The sequence below is a fragment of the Sabethes cyaneus genome, chromosome 1, assembly GCF_943734655.1.
Source record: "Sabethes cyaneus chromosome 1, idSabCyanKW18_F2, whole genome shotgun sequence".
NCBI lineage: Eukaryota > Metazoa > Arthropoda > Insecta > Diptera > Culicidae > Sabethes > Sabethes cyaneus.
In genome coordinates this window covers 5,122,901-5,140,389 of record NC_071353.1, presented here as the reverse complement: position 1 = coordinate 5,140,389, position 17,489 = coordinate 5,122,901, and the positions used below count along the sequence as shown (strand labels likewise).

General features: G+C 40.1%; 2 protein-coding genes across 2 annotated transcripts; one reads left to right on the top strand and one right to left on the bottom strand.

The window, feature by feature from the left end:
• The first annotated feature begins 1,974 nt into the window (after nucleotides 1-1,974).
• Nucleotides 1,975-3,094, top strand: LOC128745189 (calmodulin). Its single transcript, XM_053842206.1, has 4 exons — nucleotides 1,975-2,090; nucleotides 2,149-2,179; nucleotides 2,257-2,570; nucleotides 2,653-3,094. Exons 1-4 carry the CDS (start codon nucleotides 2,088-2,090, stop codon nucleotides 2,752-2,754), a joined length of 450 nt encoding a protein of 149 aa, XP_053698181.1. The 5' UTR covers nucleotides 1,975-2,087; the 3' UTR covers nucleotides 2,755-3,094.
• A 1,755-nt stretch (nucleotides 3,095-4,849) lies between these two features.
• LOC128745157 (uncharacterized) lies at nucleotides 4,850-15,791 on the bottom strand. Its single transcript, XM_053842160.1, has 4 exons — nucleotides 15,656-15,791; nucleotides 14,693-14,783; nucleotides 14,251-14,369; nucleotides 4,850-5,001 (listed from the first exon to the last, which is right to left on the bottom strand). The coding sequence occupies exons 1-4, from the start codon at nucleotides 15,789-15,791 to the stop codon at nucleotides 4,850-4,852; spliced, it is 498 nt and encodes a 165-aa protein (XP_053698135.1).
• Nucleotides 15,792-17,489: the final 1,698 nt, after the last annotated feature.

Sequence of the window (17,489 nt, the reverse complement as noted above, 5' to 3'; positions counted from 1 at the left end):
TCTCCAATTCCTCGGACACCGAGTACTCTCCGTCAGATCTCCCCCCATCTTTGCAGGGTAGTTGTCCGGCATATTTGCAACATGCCCTGCCCATCGTATCCCTCCAGCTTTAGCCACCTTTTAGATACTGTGTTCACCATAGCGCTGTGCGGGTTCATGGTTCATTCTCCGCCTCCATATTCCGTTCTCTTGTACGCCACCGAAGATCGTTCTTAGTACTCGTCTTTCGAAAATTCCGAACACTCGCAGGTCCTCCGCGAGCATTGTCCATGTTTCATGCGCGTAGAGAACAACCGGTTTATTTGCGCCTTGTACAGGGTACACTTAGTACGGGGGCTTAGTCTGCTCGACCGTAATTGCTTGTGAAGCTCATGTAGACATATGTGACACATTCTAGTAAGCCAAGGTAGACAAATTCGTCGACTACCTCAAATTCATCGCCATCGGCCGATTAAGATTTAGATTCGACAAATCGACCAACCTTGTGTGCTCCTTGTGTTTAGAGGTACAATTCACACAATGCTAGACAAATATGATGATCGTGATGATGTATCTCTTCCATACACTTCCATAACCAAATAATTCCATAACCAGATAACCAAATTTAGCACTGTTAGAGCATTGGGCTCTCTTGTATAAATGCTATGGCAAGTTTCAGTGAGCCAGCTAAACCTACCTAACTACCGTCGAAATGGTACCGAAAACCAGAAGAAAAATCGTCAAGTATTCTGGCAAGGTTCAGAAAAACATCATATAGGAGACTGAAGTTTTTGGAGCGTCTTAGTAGAATACGAAACCTAAAATTAAAAAGAGGAAAACTTATCCAATATACATAGCAGAATTAATTTGGATAAGTTTTCTTCTTTTTAATTTTAGGGATCATATAGGAGAGCAAAAACGAATAAGACCCGGGGTTGCTCGTGCTGTATCAAGAACTTTTCTCCATTATACTCGTCCTGGGCTATTCGTTGCCAATTCGTTGAGCATCTCGACACCCGCAAGTCGGCTGTAATCTGGTTCACCTACCCAGCACGTGAGTCCCCTGTTTTTCCTAGTACCGCTCGTGCATCCTTGCGACATGACTGGCCCACCGTAGCCTCCCGATTTTCACCATGTGCGATAGAAATCTCTTCAAGTAGTGCACGCAGGTCATGGTTCATATGTCTGCGCCAATCTCTGCTTTTTTGTACTCCGCCAAAAATAGTCCGCAACACCTTTTGTTCAAGTGCACGTCTATCTTCCAAGGCTCACAAGCAGGGATGGAAAAAAATCGCTTCTAGCGATCAAGATTATATGAGCAATCAGATTCATTGACATCACTACTTGTAAGCGACAAATACTTTGTCGCGATCTGCACAGATTATGATCAACCTCATGTCAGATCATGTTCATTGCATGAAGCTTAAGCATTAAGCTCTTTTTAAAAGATAGTCTAGACCAATTTTAGAAAAAAATATGTATAGTTGCTTATTTACATAGACTCTTTACACACACAAAATTTCATTAGGATCTGAGAAGGGTGCTGCCAACGCCATAGACGAGTTAGCGTGAAAAAATCTAATAGCGAATTTGTTTATTCAATCTGGGTTGGAACCGATTGAGTACATTTGATGATAAAATTGGCAAAAAGTAAATCAAAGCTCACAACGCAAAATCTGCAAATAAACTCACTGAAAGCATTCATTTGATTAAAAAAAAGGTAATAAAATAAGTTCATATAATCCCGATAAATGGCTATTTCCGTCCTCGACCTTCTACTATGACCTCGGACATAAAAAGGAATTTACGGTGGTTCGTGCAATGTTGAAAACAAAACACATCACTTATGGGTAAATAGAGCTTGTTTTCATGTTGCGTTTCGCATTGATGTGTGTGTGAGATGATCTGTGGGTACAGAAAGTATTCAACATAAAGTGGGAGAAAGAGGCCCACTACAGCCCATTGCATATGCATACTGCAGTGGTGTGTTCAGCTTCAGTGTTCAGTGGAGTGAAGCAACAAGTGGTGTTTTTGCTTAAAAGTGAAGAAAGATTTTTTGATAATTTCTAGTTGATTTAAAAAAATAAATCAAATTAAGTGATTCTAAAATGGTAGGTGATTGATTCTACGTGTGAGACCAGAAAATTCACTCTATTATTCTTATTCCAGGCCCGGTATTTCAAAGAGCAAGACATCGATGGTACGTGGACACTTTCTAATGGTGTCACTGCGTTTAATTTAAATAAGCACTGAATAAACTGATTTTATCATTGGCAGAGTTCCGCGAGTGTTTCTACTTGTTTGCCCGCAGTGGGCACATCACTACTCTGGATGAGTTGACGGTCATCATGCGATCGCTCGGGCTGTCTCCTACGATCCAGGAGTTGACCTCATACCTGAAGAAAAAGAATGGCCGCATGAGTTTCGCCGACTTCCTCGAGGTGATGTACCAACACTCGCGAGTAGAGAACCTACCGGAGGAGGTCATCGAAGCATTCCGAGCCGGCGACAAGAGCGGTCGGGGTACGATTCCGGCTCGACAACTGCGTCACCTGCTGCAAAACTGGGGAGAAGGACTGTCCTACAGAGAGGTAAGCGGTGTTTTGCTTATCTTATCATTAATTCTCTCTCGATGACTGGTTCAAGCTTGAATGGGTTTTATTTCATTTTTAGGTAGACAATATTTTTCGAGAGGCTAACGTTAACAGCAACGGACACGTCCGTTATGCCGATTTCGTACGCGTGGCCTGTGCTCCCGTGCCGGACTACTACTAGGGACGGGCAAAGCCTGCCCTGGTTAACGTTCCTTCCGTACTTGATTTTTAATTACAACAGACCGCACACTTCAAGCGTCAGAAACAGTCGCAGCAGGTATCGAATTGCAGATTTCATATTGTCATCCTTTTCTTTGCGCAAAAGAATTAGAACTTTTAGTTTTCAAACTTTCAATAATTGTTGTTTGAAGTGGATGGTCTCAGCTACGTTTTACTATTTATCTTATATTCTGTTTTTCGATAATTTATACGTTCAGTATTTGATAGTTTTTAATTGAACACAATAAATTGATAACAAAATGGAGTTGTCATCGAAAGTGAAACACCATTGCAACGTAACAAAGTTGATTTCACGGGAATTCGTCATTTCTGCAGTGTTTTGGTTCGAAATCTCTTTTTACCAGTACTTGAGTTTATTCAGCTAGGACTATCTGTTGCTCATAATACGCTAAAAATTACTGCTCTAGTCATACAATCGCCATTCAACAGCTTGAGAAAATTAGTAAACAACGACTAAAGTAATTTGATCTAAAAGAAATCTACTAAACAACGGACTAATGCTCTACGGTTGGGAACTGAAGTTGTCCCTTTTGTTTGGCTTTGCTCGTTTTCCGGAAAAAGATAAGACTTACATGTTCTGTTATAAATGTTTTAATTATTTGGCTATGGCTGATCTGTCTTTACGGTTAATGCTATTATAATGCTGTAAACGAGATTATACGGTGCAACTCCCTAAACTTTAGTTCAGTCCACCTATTCGACTTGGGAGCGGGTTTGAAACAGGAGCTCTATATGATCCAAACATTTCATATTATCTATAACAATTGCTTCTAGTATCATCCTATTTGTTATTGTTTATTTCTTTTTAAGAAAGCTTATTTATAATCAGAAGTTCTTTCAGCTTCTTTTAGTATATATGTATAGGTTCCTGTTGTCGCTATTCTACTGAAAGTTGGGTCGATTTTAAAAAAGTGAATATATCGCACAAGTAATTTTTTATTTTAGTTTGATTTTAAAAGGTTTATAGAAGCATTTGCATTGCTTTTTTATTATTATTATTTATGCATGACCGGCAAATGAATTTGCGGAAATTGCAACCCGTTCGTTTTATTATATACACGAATATAAATCGAATTAAAACAATACGGTTACAGTATTTTGCGCCGTTTTATTTCAAAATAATCCAAAGTATTCAAATGTATCACTCCATGTGCAGTAGAGCAGGTATCAAACGAGACTGCAACTGCTGATAAAATTAAATTTTCCAGACCGGTAGCGAGATAGGAAACGATTTGAATTGGCAATAAATTTGATACAGTTCAATTACTGTATGTTTCTTTTTTCATTCTGTCTCACGGGTGTATCACAACGTTTGGTCATCTGCAGCAGAGGTTGGCAATAAATATATGGTCGATTATAACGGTACAGTCGCTGTAAATTGCAATAGCACTTTGACTACGCCTTCAAAGAAAAATATTTGAATTTAAACATTTTGTAGTATAATTTTATGAAACTACTGAAAAACGAAACTGAATCACGACAATCCATCGGATTGCGAAGCGACATTTCTCATTCCGCTCGATTCACCTTTTGACCGTAATGCGTGGAAGCGGCTCGCGTGCCAATTGCAATGCATAGGTAAGTATTAATAAAACGCATGAACTGCGGCGATTTATGTGTTTCGTATTGCTTTGAACATTTGTTCGTTTTTTTTTTACTTTGTGCATGAATTGGTGACTTCTGCTAGCTCACTGCTTCAGTTATCGATTTGTTTTGGGCTAAACCTAGCAAACTACCCTACCAGTTGATTCAATCGGTCAATCAATTCGTTTCAATGTGTATTATAAATTTCCGCTTTCCGCGTTTTCTGTTCTCACTATATAAATGTATTAAAGCTTTGGATTTTCACATTGAGTTTGTTGTTTCAATCATTTAGCGTTTTCATTTACCTTAAATTCAAAGTGGTGTCTTTTTCTTCATTATATTGTAAGGAATTCATACGAAAATCATGATATTATGTTTTACATGAAACGGGGTCGAACTCGCCGGCTCGTCCGTGGGAGTACACATACTTAGGCTTAAACCGGCCACAGAGTTCAGGGCGTTTTGTTTTTGTGGGCTCGCGAACGTTTTTTGAAACCACCCATGTGCCTAAGGAGTTGCGAATTCTCATCGTCGTTGTCCGACAATCGGTGTTCCCACAGCCGGAGCCTTCGGGGAATGTACAGCAGGCCGACCAGCGTCATCGCTTGTAAAAAAACACATTTGAACGACAGGAATGAGTCAGGTTATGGGCCAGTAGTAAAATAAAAATATGTATTATTAAGGTGTTCAGATTAGAAAAATGTGTAAAATTTCAAAGTTTGTTAACCCTCCCATGGGTAGGTGGTTTGACGCGTACTTCGGCCAAACGACCTAAAAATTCTTAGTTCCGCATGTAGAATGTTTATAGTTTAAGTTGGATATATGTGTAGTATGTAGTATTGCATAATTTAGCTTTATGTGTAGCATGTGTCTCGTAAAGCGGAATGGAGCGAAATCGAACGGATTTGATTTTAAATTCAATCCGTTTGGGCCGAAGCACCGGGAGGGCTTAATCGGTTCCCTAGATGAATTGCTGGTATGCACAGAAATTTCTCTAGAAAACTGAAACCAAATCCTACCCACCATTCATGAGATTTTGACTTACTCATGAAAATTAAAATGTATCGCTAGTTAGAACGAACGAGTGTTCAAAAATGATGTGATGTCTTTATTTGCGTAATCGAGACATTTTCTATGAGATTGCCATAGAATTTGTGGCTGTTATGCGATTATGGACAGCACAGCACTGAAAAATATACACACACGTACATGTATACATGTGTATGCATGTATGAGTGTGCATGGGTGTATAGGTACGAATGAATATATGTTTGAGTGTTCTATGATGAGTCGGAAATTCTTCTTATACCTATGCTGCCACATTACAATTATTAATGGGCAGGAAGTTATAGTCAGTAGATGTGTTTCCTGTATCAGTTTCCTATGCTATTACTATTATTACTAATATTGCTATCGTTGCTGTTACTGTCACCTCTATTGTATTGTTTTGGATGTAATTATAATTTTTTTTTTTTTTTTTTTTTTTCTTATTTCCCTCCTTTATTAGAATGATTTGCATGTCTTGTGACTAACCGCGTTAACGGTATTCAACTAACAACATAAAATGATCATGTATGACGCTGTTTGTCTCCCAAGGGCCTTCCTAATGCTGATATCAGGAGATCAGAGTCCATCAAGTCGAACGGTGGCAACTCACCGGCGGCCTGCTCCTCTCCATTCTTGCGGCTGTCGTCGCGGTCGGACTTAGTGGATCACTCGAAAAGATTTATAGCCTCGATATATATCTTGTTCTGTCCATTGCCCAATGCTGGCAGACTTCAACTGAAATTCCATTTCTAACTAAATCTTTTTAGAGTCAAAACTTCTTCAAGTAAAAACAGGTATTCGATTCTCTGGCTGATTCAAGCGATAGCGAAGGGCTGTCCTCAATCATTTCCACTTCCTAAAATGGGGTCATAGTACATAATATATGGCCGTGGTATGAGTATTTATTTTTCGATTCAATACCATCCTCACAGAATTATCAACGTTGTTAACATCTTATTAAGTCTTGCTTTAGTGACAGCTTGCACTTAAGACCTAACACGGCATATATACATATCTCCAAGTGAAGTTCTTTTTGATCCACCTCATCCCTTCTTAGTTACAGAATCATTTCAATTGACCACGGTCTGAAGAGCATACCGACAAATCGGTTGACTACCGCTACAAATATGCAATTAATGCCACCGGGAATAATACGAGCGAGTACCAGTCCCCATTACATCGCATCTGCTCTATTTTTCGGAAGTTCAAGTAGTTTTTCGATAGTTCTGAGCGATAATATTGCTCTTGAATAATATTCCGCACAAAATATTCGAAAATTTACGCCATCAGCTACAATACTGCAAAGATGGTAGATAAAGAGGCGGCTGTGGTTTTTAATGAGCATAGGTTGTGGAACAGCGCTGGGTCAATCGTGATGACATGGGTATTTGGGAGATGAGTAGCGTCCAGCCTAGCGAGTAGTTAGTCGGTAGTAGCATAGGTGATGGACAGACATAGAATTCTCGTGATATTACTAACTTGAAAATTGCAATCAACATGTGAACTAAAAAATTCCTCTTTTCTTTTCTTTTCTTTTCTTTTCTTTTCTGCCTGATCTCTATCGCTTCTTCTCACGGCAACAATAATGTTGCCGTGAGGGGAGGCAAGAGACCAGCCACAGATGACCACACTGGTGACAACGATGGAGAGGACGGCCGGCGTGGAGCCTGCTTCAGGTTTAAGATTGACTACGAACAAGATGAGGAAACAAACAAAGGAAGGAGAAAACAAGATAAGTACAAGCCATCTTATGCTATATTAACCAAGCACACAATTATATCAAGCCAAGTTCTGTCACTCTTCTTCCGCCCATTAATCCATAATCACCAATACATTATGGAGCTAGCGTAATCCGCACGGATTCTTTTAACATTATCACAACCACCTTATCTCAGCCCTGGACAGACTTGGCTCTAACTGCCCCACCTTGTGCTGCAAACAGAAACAGAAACAGAAACAGAAAATTTCAAAGTTTGTTAACAAATGCTTCGAAAGTAGAATTGTGAATATTGTGAATGTTTTAAGCATTTTCAACCTTACGTAGGCTTACAGGATGAAAGCTAGGTTGAATGATATGCGCGTTACCTACGTTACTCCCTTTTATTGTTTTCTAACAATTACAGCAGTAGGCGGGCAAAAATTATATAATTTCATCCCTTTCCTGACGTGACCTTTGTGGCCCATTCAACATGTGTTTTATAGATTTGTCCAAAATTCCTGCTCTGCATTTTGGCAAGCAAGTAGTTTTTGGTTTTCCTTTTGGCGGAAAGTTGGACAATCTTTCACTGTAGGGGAAACAAAGAACCCCCAGAAAACTAAATTTGATCGGATAGAGCAAATCAGAATTACCTACCAGTCGTACAAGAAACAAAGTACAGATGCTTTATGTGAGAGACTAATTTGAAGCAAAGGGTAAACTTACGCAACTGGTGGAGGACACTCAACATAACCCAATTAGATATAAGAGTATGTCGATATTTTGAAGGATCAAATGTTGTCCTCCAACATCGCTGCAGCACCATATCATACGTCAAATCGAACTCAACAATAACTGATGGAAAACATGAACCCGTTGGATTATACGATTTGGGCTGCAAAACATCTCACCCTAGTGTGAAGACTCAGAAGTTTGCTATAAACCGCACTTGGCAGTCGATGTCGGAGGCCTACGTTCGAAAGGCGTGTACTGTAGCTTTTGGCACCGTCTTGAGGATGTCATTGATAAAAACGGAGGACACATCGAAAGGGGCGGACTGGGAGCCAAAGGGCCCATCGGGCCTTTGAGATTAGGGGCCCCAGTCTGCAATATTCTCATGACAGTAAATTAACACAAAAAAACAGCATCTACTCAAAAGACATCAGCGTTATCAAGGACAGTAAATCGAATAAATATGGACTCTATTTTGTAAGTCATGTCGTGCAACTCGACTCGACTCAGGCACTGTCGAGTGTCGTGTACGGGGAGAACGGGCAGCATAGCGGCTCGATGTACGATCGAAACAAAACAAACTCAGTCGTTATTAGGACCGAGTCACCAGCTTTTAGCGTGTGCGTTATATTAGCGGTTCACGGTACTTTAGTTTGAACGCATTTTTCTTCAACCCAATCTTCGCTACTTTAAGTTTTAGTTTGTTCAGCCACCACCGCAGATGTTGTTCTATCCACAAAATCCATTTCATTGGAAAAGCAGACGAACTAACTAGATTTGCTGAAGATTGAGCCTGTGTGTTGCTCCGTTCATAACATCCTGTAACGGCATGTTGAACAGCCCACATGAGGGATCATCACGTTGATAAAGTCCCCTGCGAGGTTAGAATGGCCATTATTTTACGGTCGATGGTATCATACGCAACTTTGAAATCAATGAAATAATTGTGCGTTGAATTCTGTATTCATGGACTTTGTGGGGGATCTGCCGCAGTATGAATATTTGATTCTTTACTAAAAAACCCTTCAGCGAACCCGGAAGAGCACTTTCCACATTCTGATGAGTGCCAGTCTGCATCTTTGCCACCAATGCAGCATTTTCCTCATCTATTCCCCATTTATATTTCTGCAGATTTTAAGTTATAGGGTTAATGACATGCAAAATTGCAAGTATCAAATAAGCTGATTTTATAAATGATAGGATCTCAACAGTTCAATATATATGAGTAGCTTCCTGCGTCTACACGTAGGAACAGAGAAAAGAATCGAGAGACCAGGAATCTTATTTCATAGTGCAGACGATTGCCATGCCGATTGTAGCTATCCTTTAAATTCAACTCTTGGATTCTCCTAACGGGTGGCAACTAAAATTTTGGATTTTTTTTGCGGGGTTTATGCTCAACAACAAACGAGCTTAGAGAGAAATGAGGGTATGTATGTGTTAGCTCTCTCTCCTCTTTTTATTAATATTTTTTGTTTCGTTTATGATTGCCCAGTTTTGCTAAAAATGGCGTCGAAACAAGAAGCATTTCGTTGTTGCAGCTTCGACTGTTTACCATATTCTAAGATGACCAACAATAATTCGCAAGCAAGGTAGTGGAAGACCAGCCAAAATTATAGGCGCAGAAGGACAACGTTCTCTTTCTCGTTTCTTCAACAACAAGCCCTCTGGTCTGACTATCAATTAAGATGCACCAGACGAATGCTTGGAGAAAATTTTGATCCCGGTTCTACAAATACATCATGCAGATGGGCAATAGGTGTTTTGGCCGGATAGAGCATCATCGCATTACGCCAAAAAAACACAATCGTTCCTGAATACCCGTTCGATCCCAATTTTACCCAAAAACTACAACCCGAAAAATCTGTCTCAGTGCGCCCAGTCGAAGATTTCTTCGGGTTTCTGAGTTCCTTGGTGTACAAAAATAACTGGAGAGTCACGAAATGCAAACAATTGATTAGTAGAATCAAGAGATGCACTCGCAAAGTTGACATGACGGCCGTAAAACGGCGCTCCTGTTTCGACGTCTAACGAAAGCTTCGCCGAACAGCCGATTACAGACCGTTTTCAAATGTACACTAATTTTTTCAACAATGGATAATGTATCTTTTATTTCGGTAAATCAGATCTTCTTCATGTACCGTTCTGATTCAAACTTCGAACACTTAAGCCATGCTGAAACTCTCTTCAAAGTAAAATGTTCGAAAACATCTTTATCCTATCCCCATGAGTGGTTCAATAGCATGACAATTTATTTGTTTTCATGGGAAAATTTAAAAAATGAGGATAAAATGTTATTTTTTAATGAAGAACACTAAAAACCTGCTGTTCGGTTTTGATTCAAACTTCGAACACTTTCATGGTCGACATTCAAAGCTCGAATATTTCAGTCTCAGACATCGAATAGTTGTATTACTTTGATAAGTATTAATGTTTTAGTGTCATTCAACTTAAATAAGTGAAATTACAACCTTTTTCTAAATACTGTCCTTTTAAATCCACCTGACAGTGTGATTTAAATTTTTCACACAATAATTAGTTTCAATCCATATTTCTGAAGTCAATTGCTAATATTCTTGAACTCCATGAACCGCATCTAGAGGAAGTTTACTTTCTACAGCTTTATCAATGCAGACAATTAATATTCCCGGAGGAAAACCCAGAAAAACCGGATGTTATTCGTGGGTGTTCGAAGTTTGAATCACACCTCAAAACGTGAACACTTTTTATTTATCTAATATTTTTAAAATAATGCATGAAATATTGTATTTTAACTATGCTTTAGTACATATGTATCTTGCACTTACCTAATAATTGTGCAGTGGTAAGGTAAATGTTCTAAAATTGGTAAAATAATGCAAACGAAAAAAGCAGTTACTTTTGCACGAAACGCTAAGAGTATGCGAACGAAGTTAAAATCTGAGTTCTCATTTTTTCCAGCGCCTGCTGATTTCTTACAAGGAGTCCTACAGTTCAATGTCATACCTCGCCGGATAGAGAACATTCTAACGAACACGGTGGTGTACAATACGCATAATATTTTATCATTTTAGCGATACTAATGAGCATTTTATTCTGAAGTGTTCGAAGTTTGAGACTGTTCTAAGTTTGAATCAGAACGGTATCTTTGTTTTTTTTTGACAGGTTGAGAAAAAAATTCCAAAATTTTAGTTTGCACCCATTATAAGAATCCTGCTTCTATAAGCAAGGTATTCGGTGCAAATCCTCCGCAGAATTTCTTCACACGCAGAATTTCTTCGTACTGGAGAACCAATGTGAGGAATCCCAGAGATTCTGCGCGAATCTTTTTGGTTCGTCCTGGTAGAGCTGCGGAAAAGAACCCACCGTCTAAAAACGCCAGCGCACGTGCTCGCCAGTTCAGAGGAGAGGTTCGCCAGCAACGGAGTTTCTACAAAACGGTCAGGTGCAATAATTTTGCCATGCCTGTGATGTGCAATGATAGTGCTGGCAACCTGCTTACTGACAAAACGGCGGTAGCAGCCAGGTGGAAGAGTATTTCCAGATGCTGTTGAATGGAGAAGTAAACACGAAGATCAGCAGGTAAAGGATAAGAATTTTGAGCGACGGCCACACTGTGGAGCCACCAACACAGAAGGAGGCTAAGAGGGCAATCAGTGAGCTGAAAAATGGTAAGGTTGCTGTAAAGGATGGTATCCTGGCTGAACTTCGAAAAGCGGGGAGCGAGCAGCTGTACGAAACAATCGCCGCCTCATTGTCAGGAACAGGATATGGGTGGAAAATAAATATCGGAGGAGTGCTTGATTGGCCTCATTTCCCATAATTTTAAAAACGGACGTTGACTCGACAGTAAAAACTATCGAGGCATTATGTTGCTCAATTTTGCCTATAAGGTGCTCTGCTCGCCCTATCCTGTGTTGTAGACTGAGACCGTTAGCGGAGTTCTTCGTCGGCGAGTACCAAGGTGGTTTTCATGAGGGTTGCTTTACGATTTACTCTGCGTCTAGTAACTGACGATTTCCGGGAGTACAACTTGTAGACTCATCATTTTTTATGGCTTTCAAGGCGGCATACGATTCAGTCAAACACAATGAGCTGTGACAGTTACCGCTAGGACATGGTTTTCCCACAGAACTAGTTAGGTTGACGCTGGATGAGTAAAAATTATGAGTCAGAATAGCGGATGAGACCTCACATGCTTGCACAGTATAGAAGGGAAAGAAGCCTTTAGGCCTTTTAATTGGGAAATTGGGATTTACCATTAACACCGCCAAAACAAAGTATATGGCTGGCATAGAACGTGGAAGTCCAAATGGTGTTGGGGCCGAAGAGGATCTGAAGGGGCACGATATAAAGTAGTAGATGAATTCATATAGTTTAGTATGCTCGTGACATGTGACAACGAAGTACTGAACTGAACGAACACTGAACGACTAAATATTGCAGCTGCGAATTGGCCTTTAAGCAGGTTTTACATTTTGTAGCTGAAGTCCCGTAGCTTGCAAATTCGCATAAAACTGACGCTCCAGAGAACACTAATCCTCTCGGTGGCCCTTTACGGACATCATGAAACGCTAAAGGGAATGCTTGGGGTTTTAGCGTAAAACCCATGAGCTGTATTAAGAATGCGAATATGCTGTTATAATGAAGATAGTATAGTGTGGCAGTCTGCGCTGGGCTGGTCACGTGGTTAGAATGCCTGACGAAAGAGTAGCTAAAGCGGCCGTAGACTTCGGAGTAGACATCGCACTGATAGATGTGCGCTATCGAGGATGATGCACGTTCAGCTGGTGTTCGAGGGTTTGAAGAAAGGTAGCTCAGAATTGAGTACTGGAGAACCATAATTCATTCGGCGATCGATAACGGACCGTCGCCACTGAAGTAAATTTAGTATGGAGCTTAAGCCGACAGTTCAATATTTATGAGTAGTAAAATGACTGTGGATGAAATACTAATGGTACTTTTAAATACTCAGAAATGAAGCTGGTAACATTTTCGAACCTTGGACTCCAACAGCTCAACTTAAATGATTTCATGAATCATGGGGCCCCAGCAATCGAACATTCGTGAGTCGTAGAAAAAGTTTAATTGAAATAGAAATTTTGGTTTAAAGTTTGGGGTCCCAACAGTTCCATTTGAAGCTGAATTTTCAATCATCAAATCGTATGATATCATAAATCATAGGACCCCAGCAATTGAACATTTGTGGGTCATAGAAAGAGTTTAACTGAAATAAAAATTTTGGAAAATCTCATTTTGTGTAACGACGAAATTTTACTGGGGCCTACCGGGCATTTGCCCGGTTGCCCGGTGGGTCAGTCCGCCCCTGGCAACAACAGGCAAATGTAGCGAGGTAATGAAGAATTCCTCTTTCATAAATCGATTTTTAACTAAAAAAATTATGGAACCGCTATTTATCAGCGTTGTTATTCACCAGTCGTTCCAGTCCTGTGTGTGGGAGCGGTGTTTTTTTTATTGAAGGCGGCGACATAGAGGTGAAAGGTTGCTCACATTGAAAAAAAACTTCATTTGTAGGTACATACGATTTGAAATCATCAAAATGTTGCATAACTTCGGGCAGGCTCAGCACAGACCAATTGTATAACGATTCAAAACGATTAGGGTAGGATGAAAGCCTACCGACTTGACTTTATTATAGTGAAGAATATATGCACATACAAATGAATGCAACGAACAATTCCGTAATCGCGTAGGAGGCACGTCGAAATTTATTGCTCAGTGTTTTCCATCCTTTCATGGGGGTAGAGAACGAGCAGAATCATGCTTTAGTTGGAACCATTCCAGGATGCTGGAACTTTGTTCGTAACTTGTGACTTGGCCGTAAGGCCGTAAGCAGTTTTTACTGTTTCATGCAGTCTGATTAAATTTATTCATCTATTAAGCTATATTGGCAGATTTACCAGGATTCTCTCTGGTCGGTTTACGGGGTAGCACAAAAACACGAGAACTTCACGCCACAAAATAAACCAGTAAACCGAACAAGCAAACACTACAACGCTCAAATCATATCGCATCACAAAGGGCATCGCAATGGAAATTAATAATCCTGCTCGCCTACCCTAACCCCTGGTGTTCCAACAACCATCCCAGTTCAGATAGATTACAGCTTTTGTTATGAAACTTTGCTTTTTGTTCTGTTTTCTGAACGCAGAACATGCAACAATGCCACGAGCAGGCCACGGTTTGGCAGATAGTGCCATTTGTTGGTAAAAGAATGTTTTTTTCTGCTTCTATATTGCACTGGTAGTGTCAAACAATGTAATTGACTTGCGTTCTCTTTTTTTTACTTTAAAAAAAAGAATAAACCGATTTTATGGGGTTGCCCGGTAGTAGGTTAACTGAATGGAGGTGCATGGTACGGTGCTGTGCTGTACTTACAGTTAAGGATACACGGAAACAAAACGTAAAAGTTGAGATTCGTCGACCGGAAGTACAAGGCCTCAGTAACGTAGAGCATCATGGTGATGGCCAGTGAGCACCCTCCCATGCTCACAACACTGTTGGACGATAGAATAAAGCAGAAAGTAGAAGGATAAGTAGAAATTGACATAATCAATGATCATTTTTACAAAAAGGAAATGAAACGAAATATCGGTACGGCTCAATGAGATGGATAGCTACTGATAAATGACGTAGGCGAGAAGAAAAAATCGTTGCTTCCATCTGCCTTCCGGTGCTGTGCGGAATCGAAACGATCGCCAATCAGCAGCTTTTCTCGCTGTTCATTTTAGAAAAAAAAAAAGATTGGGCAGTCAGTCAGTCGTGCAAAACGGCCGCTGATAAAGACTTTTTTTTTTTTTTGAAATGGCGGTATACTCACGGTTTGTAGTGTATGTACAGAGTGCAGTGCACCAGGGCGACTGCTTTCAGAATACAATAAATTCCCAGTATCCGAGAGATGGTGTAATCCCCTGCGGCACGCGAAAGAGATAAACGAATGGTTTAGAACAATTGGAGATTTTTCAAAACTTTGGACGGGGGCATAGTGAATGGATTTAAAACAAACATATTTTTTAAAATATTCGAGGTGTTTTATTTTCTCAGAAAACTTCAAAGGAAATTCTACTATCTTCTAGAAAACTATTTCAAAAGTTTATAACTCTTGAAGAAATATTCGATGGAAACAAACATGTCAAAATTGCTGTTTAAATATTACGAACACTATGTGAAAAACTTTTCCTAAAGAATATTTATCTTGGATTCCAAAGAGAATTTTTCCTACAAGAATTTTTACTCAGCGATGCTTGGTTCCTCAAAAATGAATTTTTGAAGTTTTCTGGCTGCAACTTTAGAATAACAAAAAAGTGTTTTTTCACTAAGTGAATTATAATTTGGCAAACAAGAAAAAAAATTTTTTTCGAAGAATTAGATTTTGTAAAAAAAACTTTAATCTGATATTTTTTTCTGAATTTCCGCAAAAAAAAACAATAGACTAATGAAAAAAAAGTTTGCTTTGTTTTTCCCGTTTAAAACTTATGGAAAAAGTCTTTTATTCATACAGGTTGATGAACAGAAGCTTTTGCTTTACTTCTACCTTAAGGTTAATACGGGAAAAGCAAAGCAAACTATTTTATTCATACAGGCTAATGTTTGTTCTATGAGAGTGATAAACTTTTGAAATAAGCGATGTTTCGATGAAAATCGGAAAACTTTCCTTGAAGACATCCTCGATTTTTTTAAAAATTATTGTCATTGAGATGAGCCCAACCACCATCAAATTTTGATACCCCCCGCCTTGGGCCCGCTTTTGTACGATAATTTTGTAATACGCCCAATTACCTACCTTCGATGAACTGCGTTTCGGAGTGGTCTCCCAGAAAGCTTCGTCGCTCGATGTAGCAGCGAACGGCCGTTCCAAGATCCATGAAGGCCACAAATGCAATCCAACCCCGGAAGGCGTATAATAGTTTACGCTCCATGGCTGTCGTATCCTAAGAACGCAAGTAGCTAAGTGATATGCTTTCGACGATTCGATGGTGACGGTTGGTTTTGTTTGTTTTTGTTTTTTTCGTGCTAAAGTTTCACTTTTGGCCTGCCACGATTGTTGTGATCATGTATTTGTTGTCTTTCGCGTTGGTTGTGTGTTTCTGTTTCACTTTCTTTGGCAGCAGCATCGAGGTGGTGAGTTGATGATCTACAGAATAAATTTAGAAAGAAAAAGAAAAATGCGAATTAAGCGCAAAACATGTTTCATCGATGTTGGTATCAGGAGGAGCCTTTCCCTGTATGATAATGATCATTGAGACGTTTCATGAGTTCTCTGATACGCGCAATCAAACAGGCCAGTTTTTAATGTCATTTCATGAAATTTATTTTTCGTAGATAAACTCCGTAGATACTGCTCACCCGCTTCACGAAAAGGAAACAAAGAGATCAGCTAACCGGTCTCATATTCGTACTTTTGTTTCGTATACAAATAATCATATAGTGTGTTGGCATAAAAAATCAACTTTTAAAAAGTGGAACCAAATAATCACTGTTCTCTTAGTGGCAAATAAATATTTATAAGGTACAATTTCGGGAAAAAAGAAATTCAGCCCACGACTGGTATCTGCTGTGTCCGTTGCGCTGTTTCCCCTCAGCGCCGGGCCACCACAAAAACTGACCACCGAAAAGCAAACTGTTTCAATATTTCAATTCTGGCCCGTCATGTTGTGGCCGAGAATATATATTTTTATCGTTCCGTTGTTTTCCAGACGTCAATCAAACTAGTAAAGTTTGCGTTTGTTCTGGTTCGTTCCATCGCCGCGACCGCGATATTGTACGTGACGCATGCAAATAAGGACACCTCTTCTACTAGTGCCAAATTTTTTCTCCTATCGGCATTGCGAGTGACGCGACAGAATAACAGATACAACTAGAATGTCGAAAAATGATTTATTAATAAAAATGTGAATTTCTTTTATTGCCTCGAAAAGCTACATCGCATTACAAATCGGGAACTCCGCCAGAGACGGACCTTCGCTGATGAACCGCTACGTGTGGCTTCCTAAAAAGAGTGAACAAGTGATGGGGAAATTGGATCGGGACCCGAGCTGTCTGTCACAAGCCAGGATAAAGGAGAAGTGTTAAGATTTGTCGCTCGGTGTGCAGCTCCGGATGGCTCCATGGTAAATTTATGGTGGATCCATCCGGAACTGCACATCGAGTCTCTTCCGCAGCAAATCTTGTAAAAATTTTTCGCTCACAATGTAGCAAGTAGTCCAGGAGCATGCTACATTCTGAGCAAAGTGCGGAGGAGGACCCCAATCCTAGGTGTAATGCGACCCGTGCCTGGGGATGAATGCTTAGGGGGGCCTAATAAAGTTTCCCAAGAACAAACGGAGCCTGCATGGTACCAGAGCACCCTGTGCAATAAATTGCTCCCTCTGTTCCAAGCTGGTAAAGGACAGTTGATTTTCTCCCCAGCAGAGTACAACCATCGCCATGGAAAACCTTACAAAAACAATTGATGGGGCAACCAACGATCCCCAAGAGTTGGGGATAAACACCGGAGTACGTGTAGAGGTGGTGCACGACAGTAGTCCGGAAGTGCGCAGTCCGATCGGCACGGACGAAACTGGCGCAGTGATGGATACAGGGATGGAAGAGGACTATAACCTCGACAGCATGTCGCT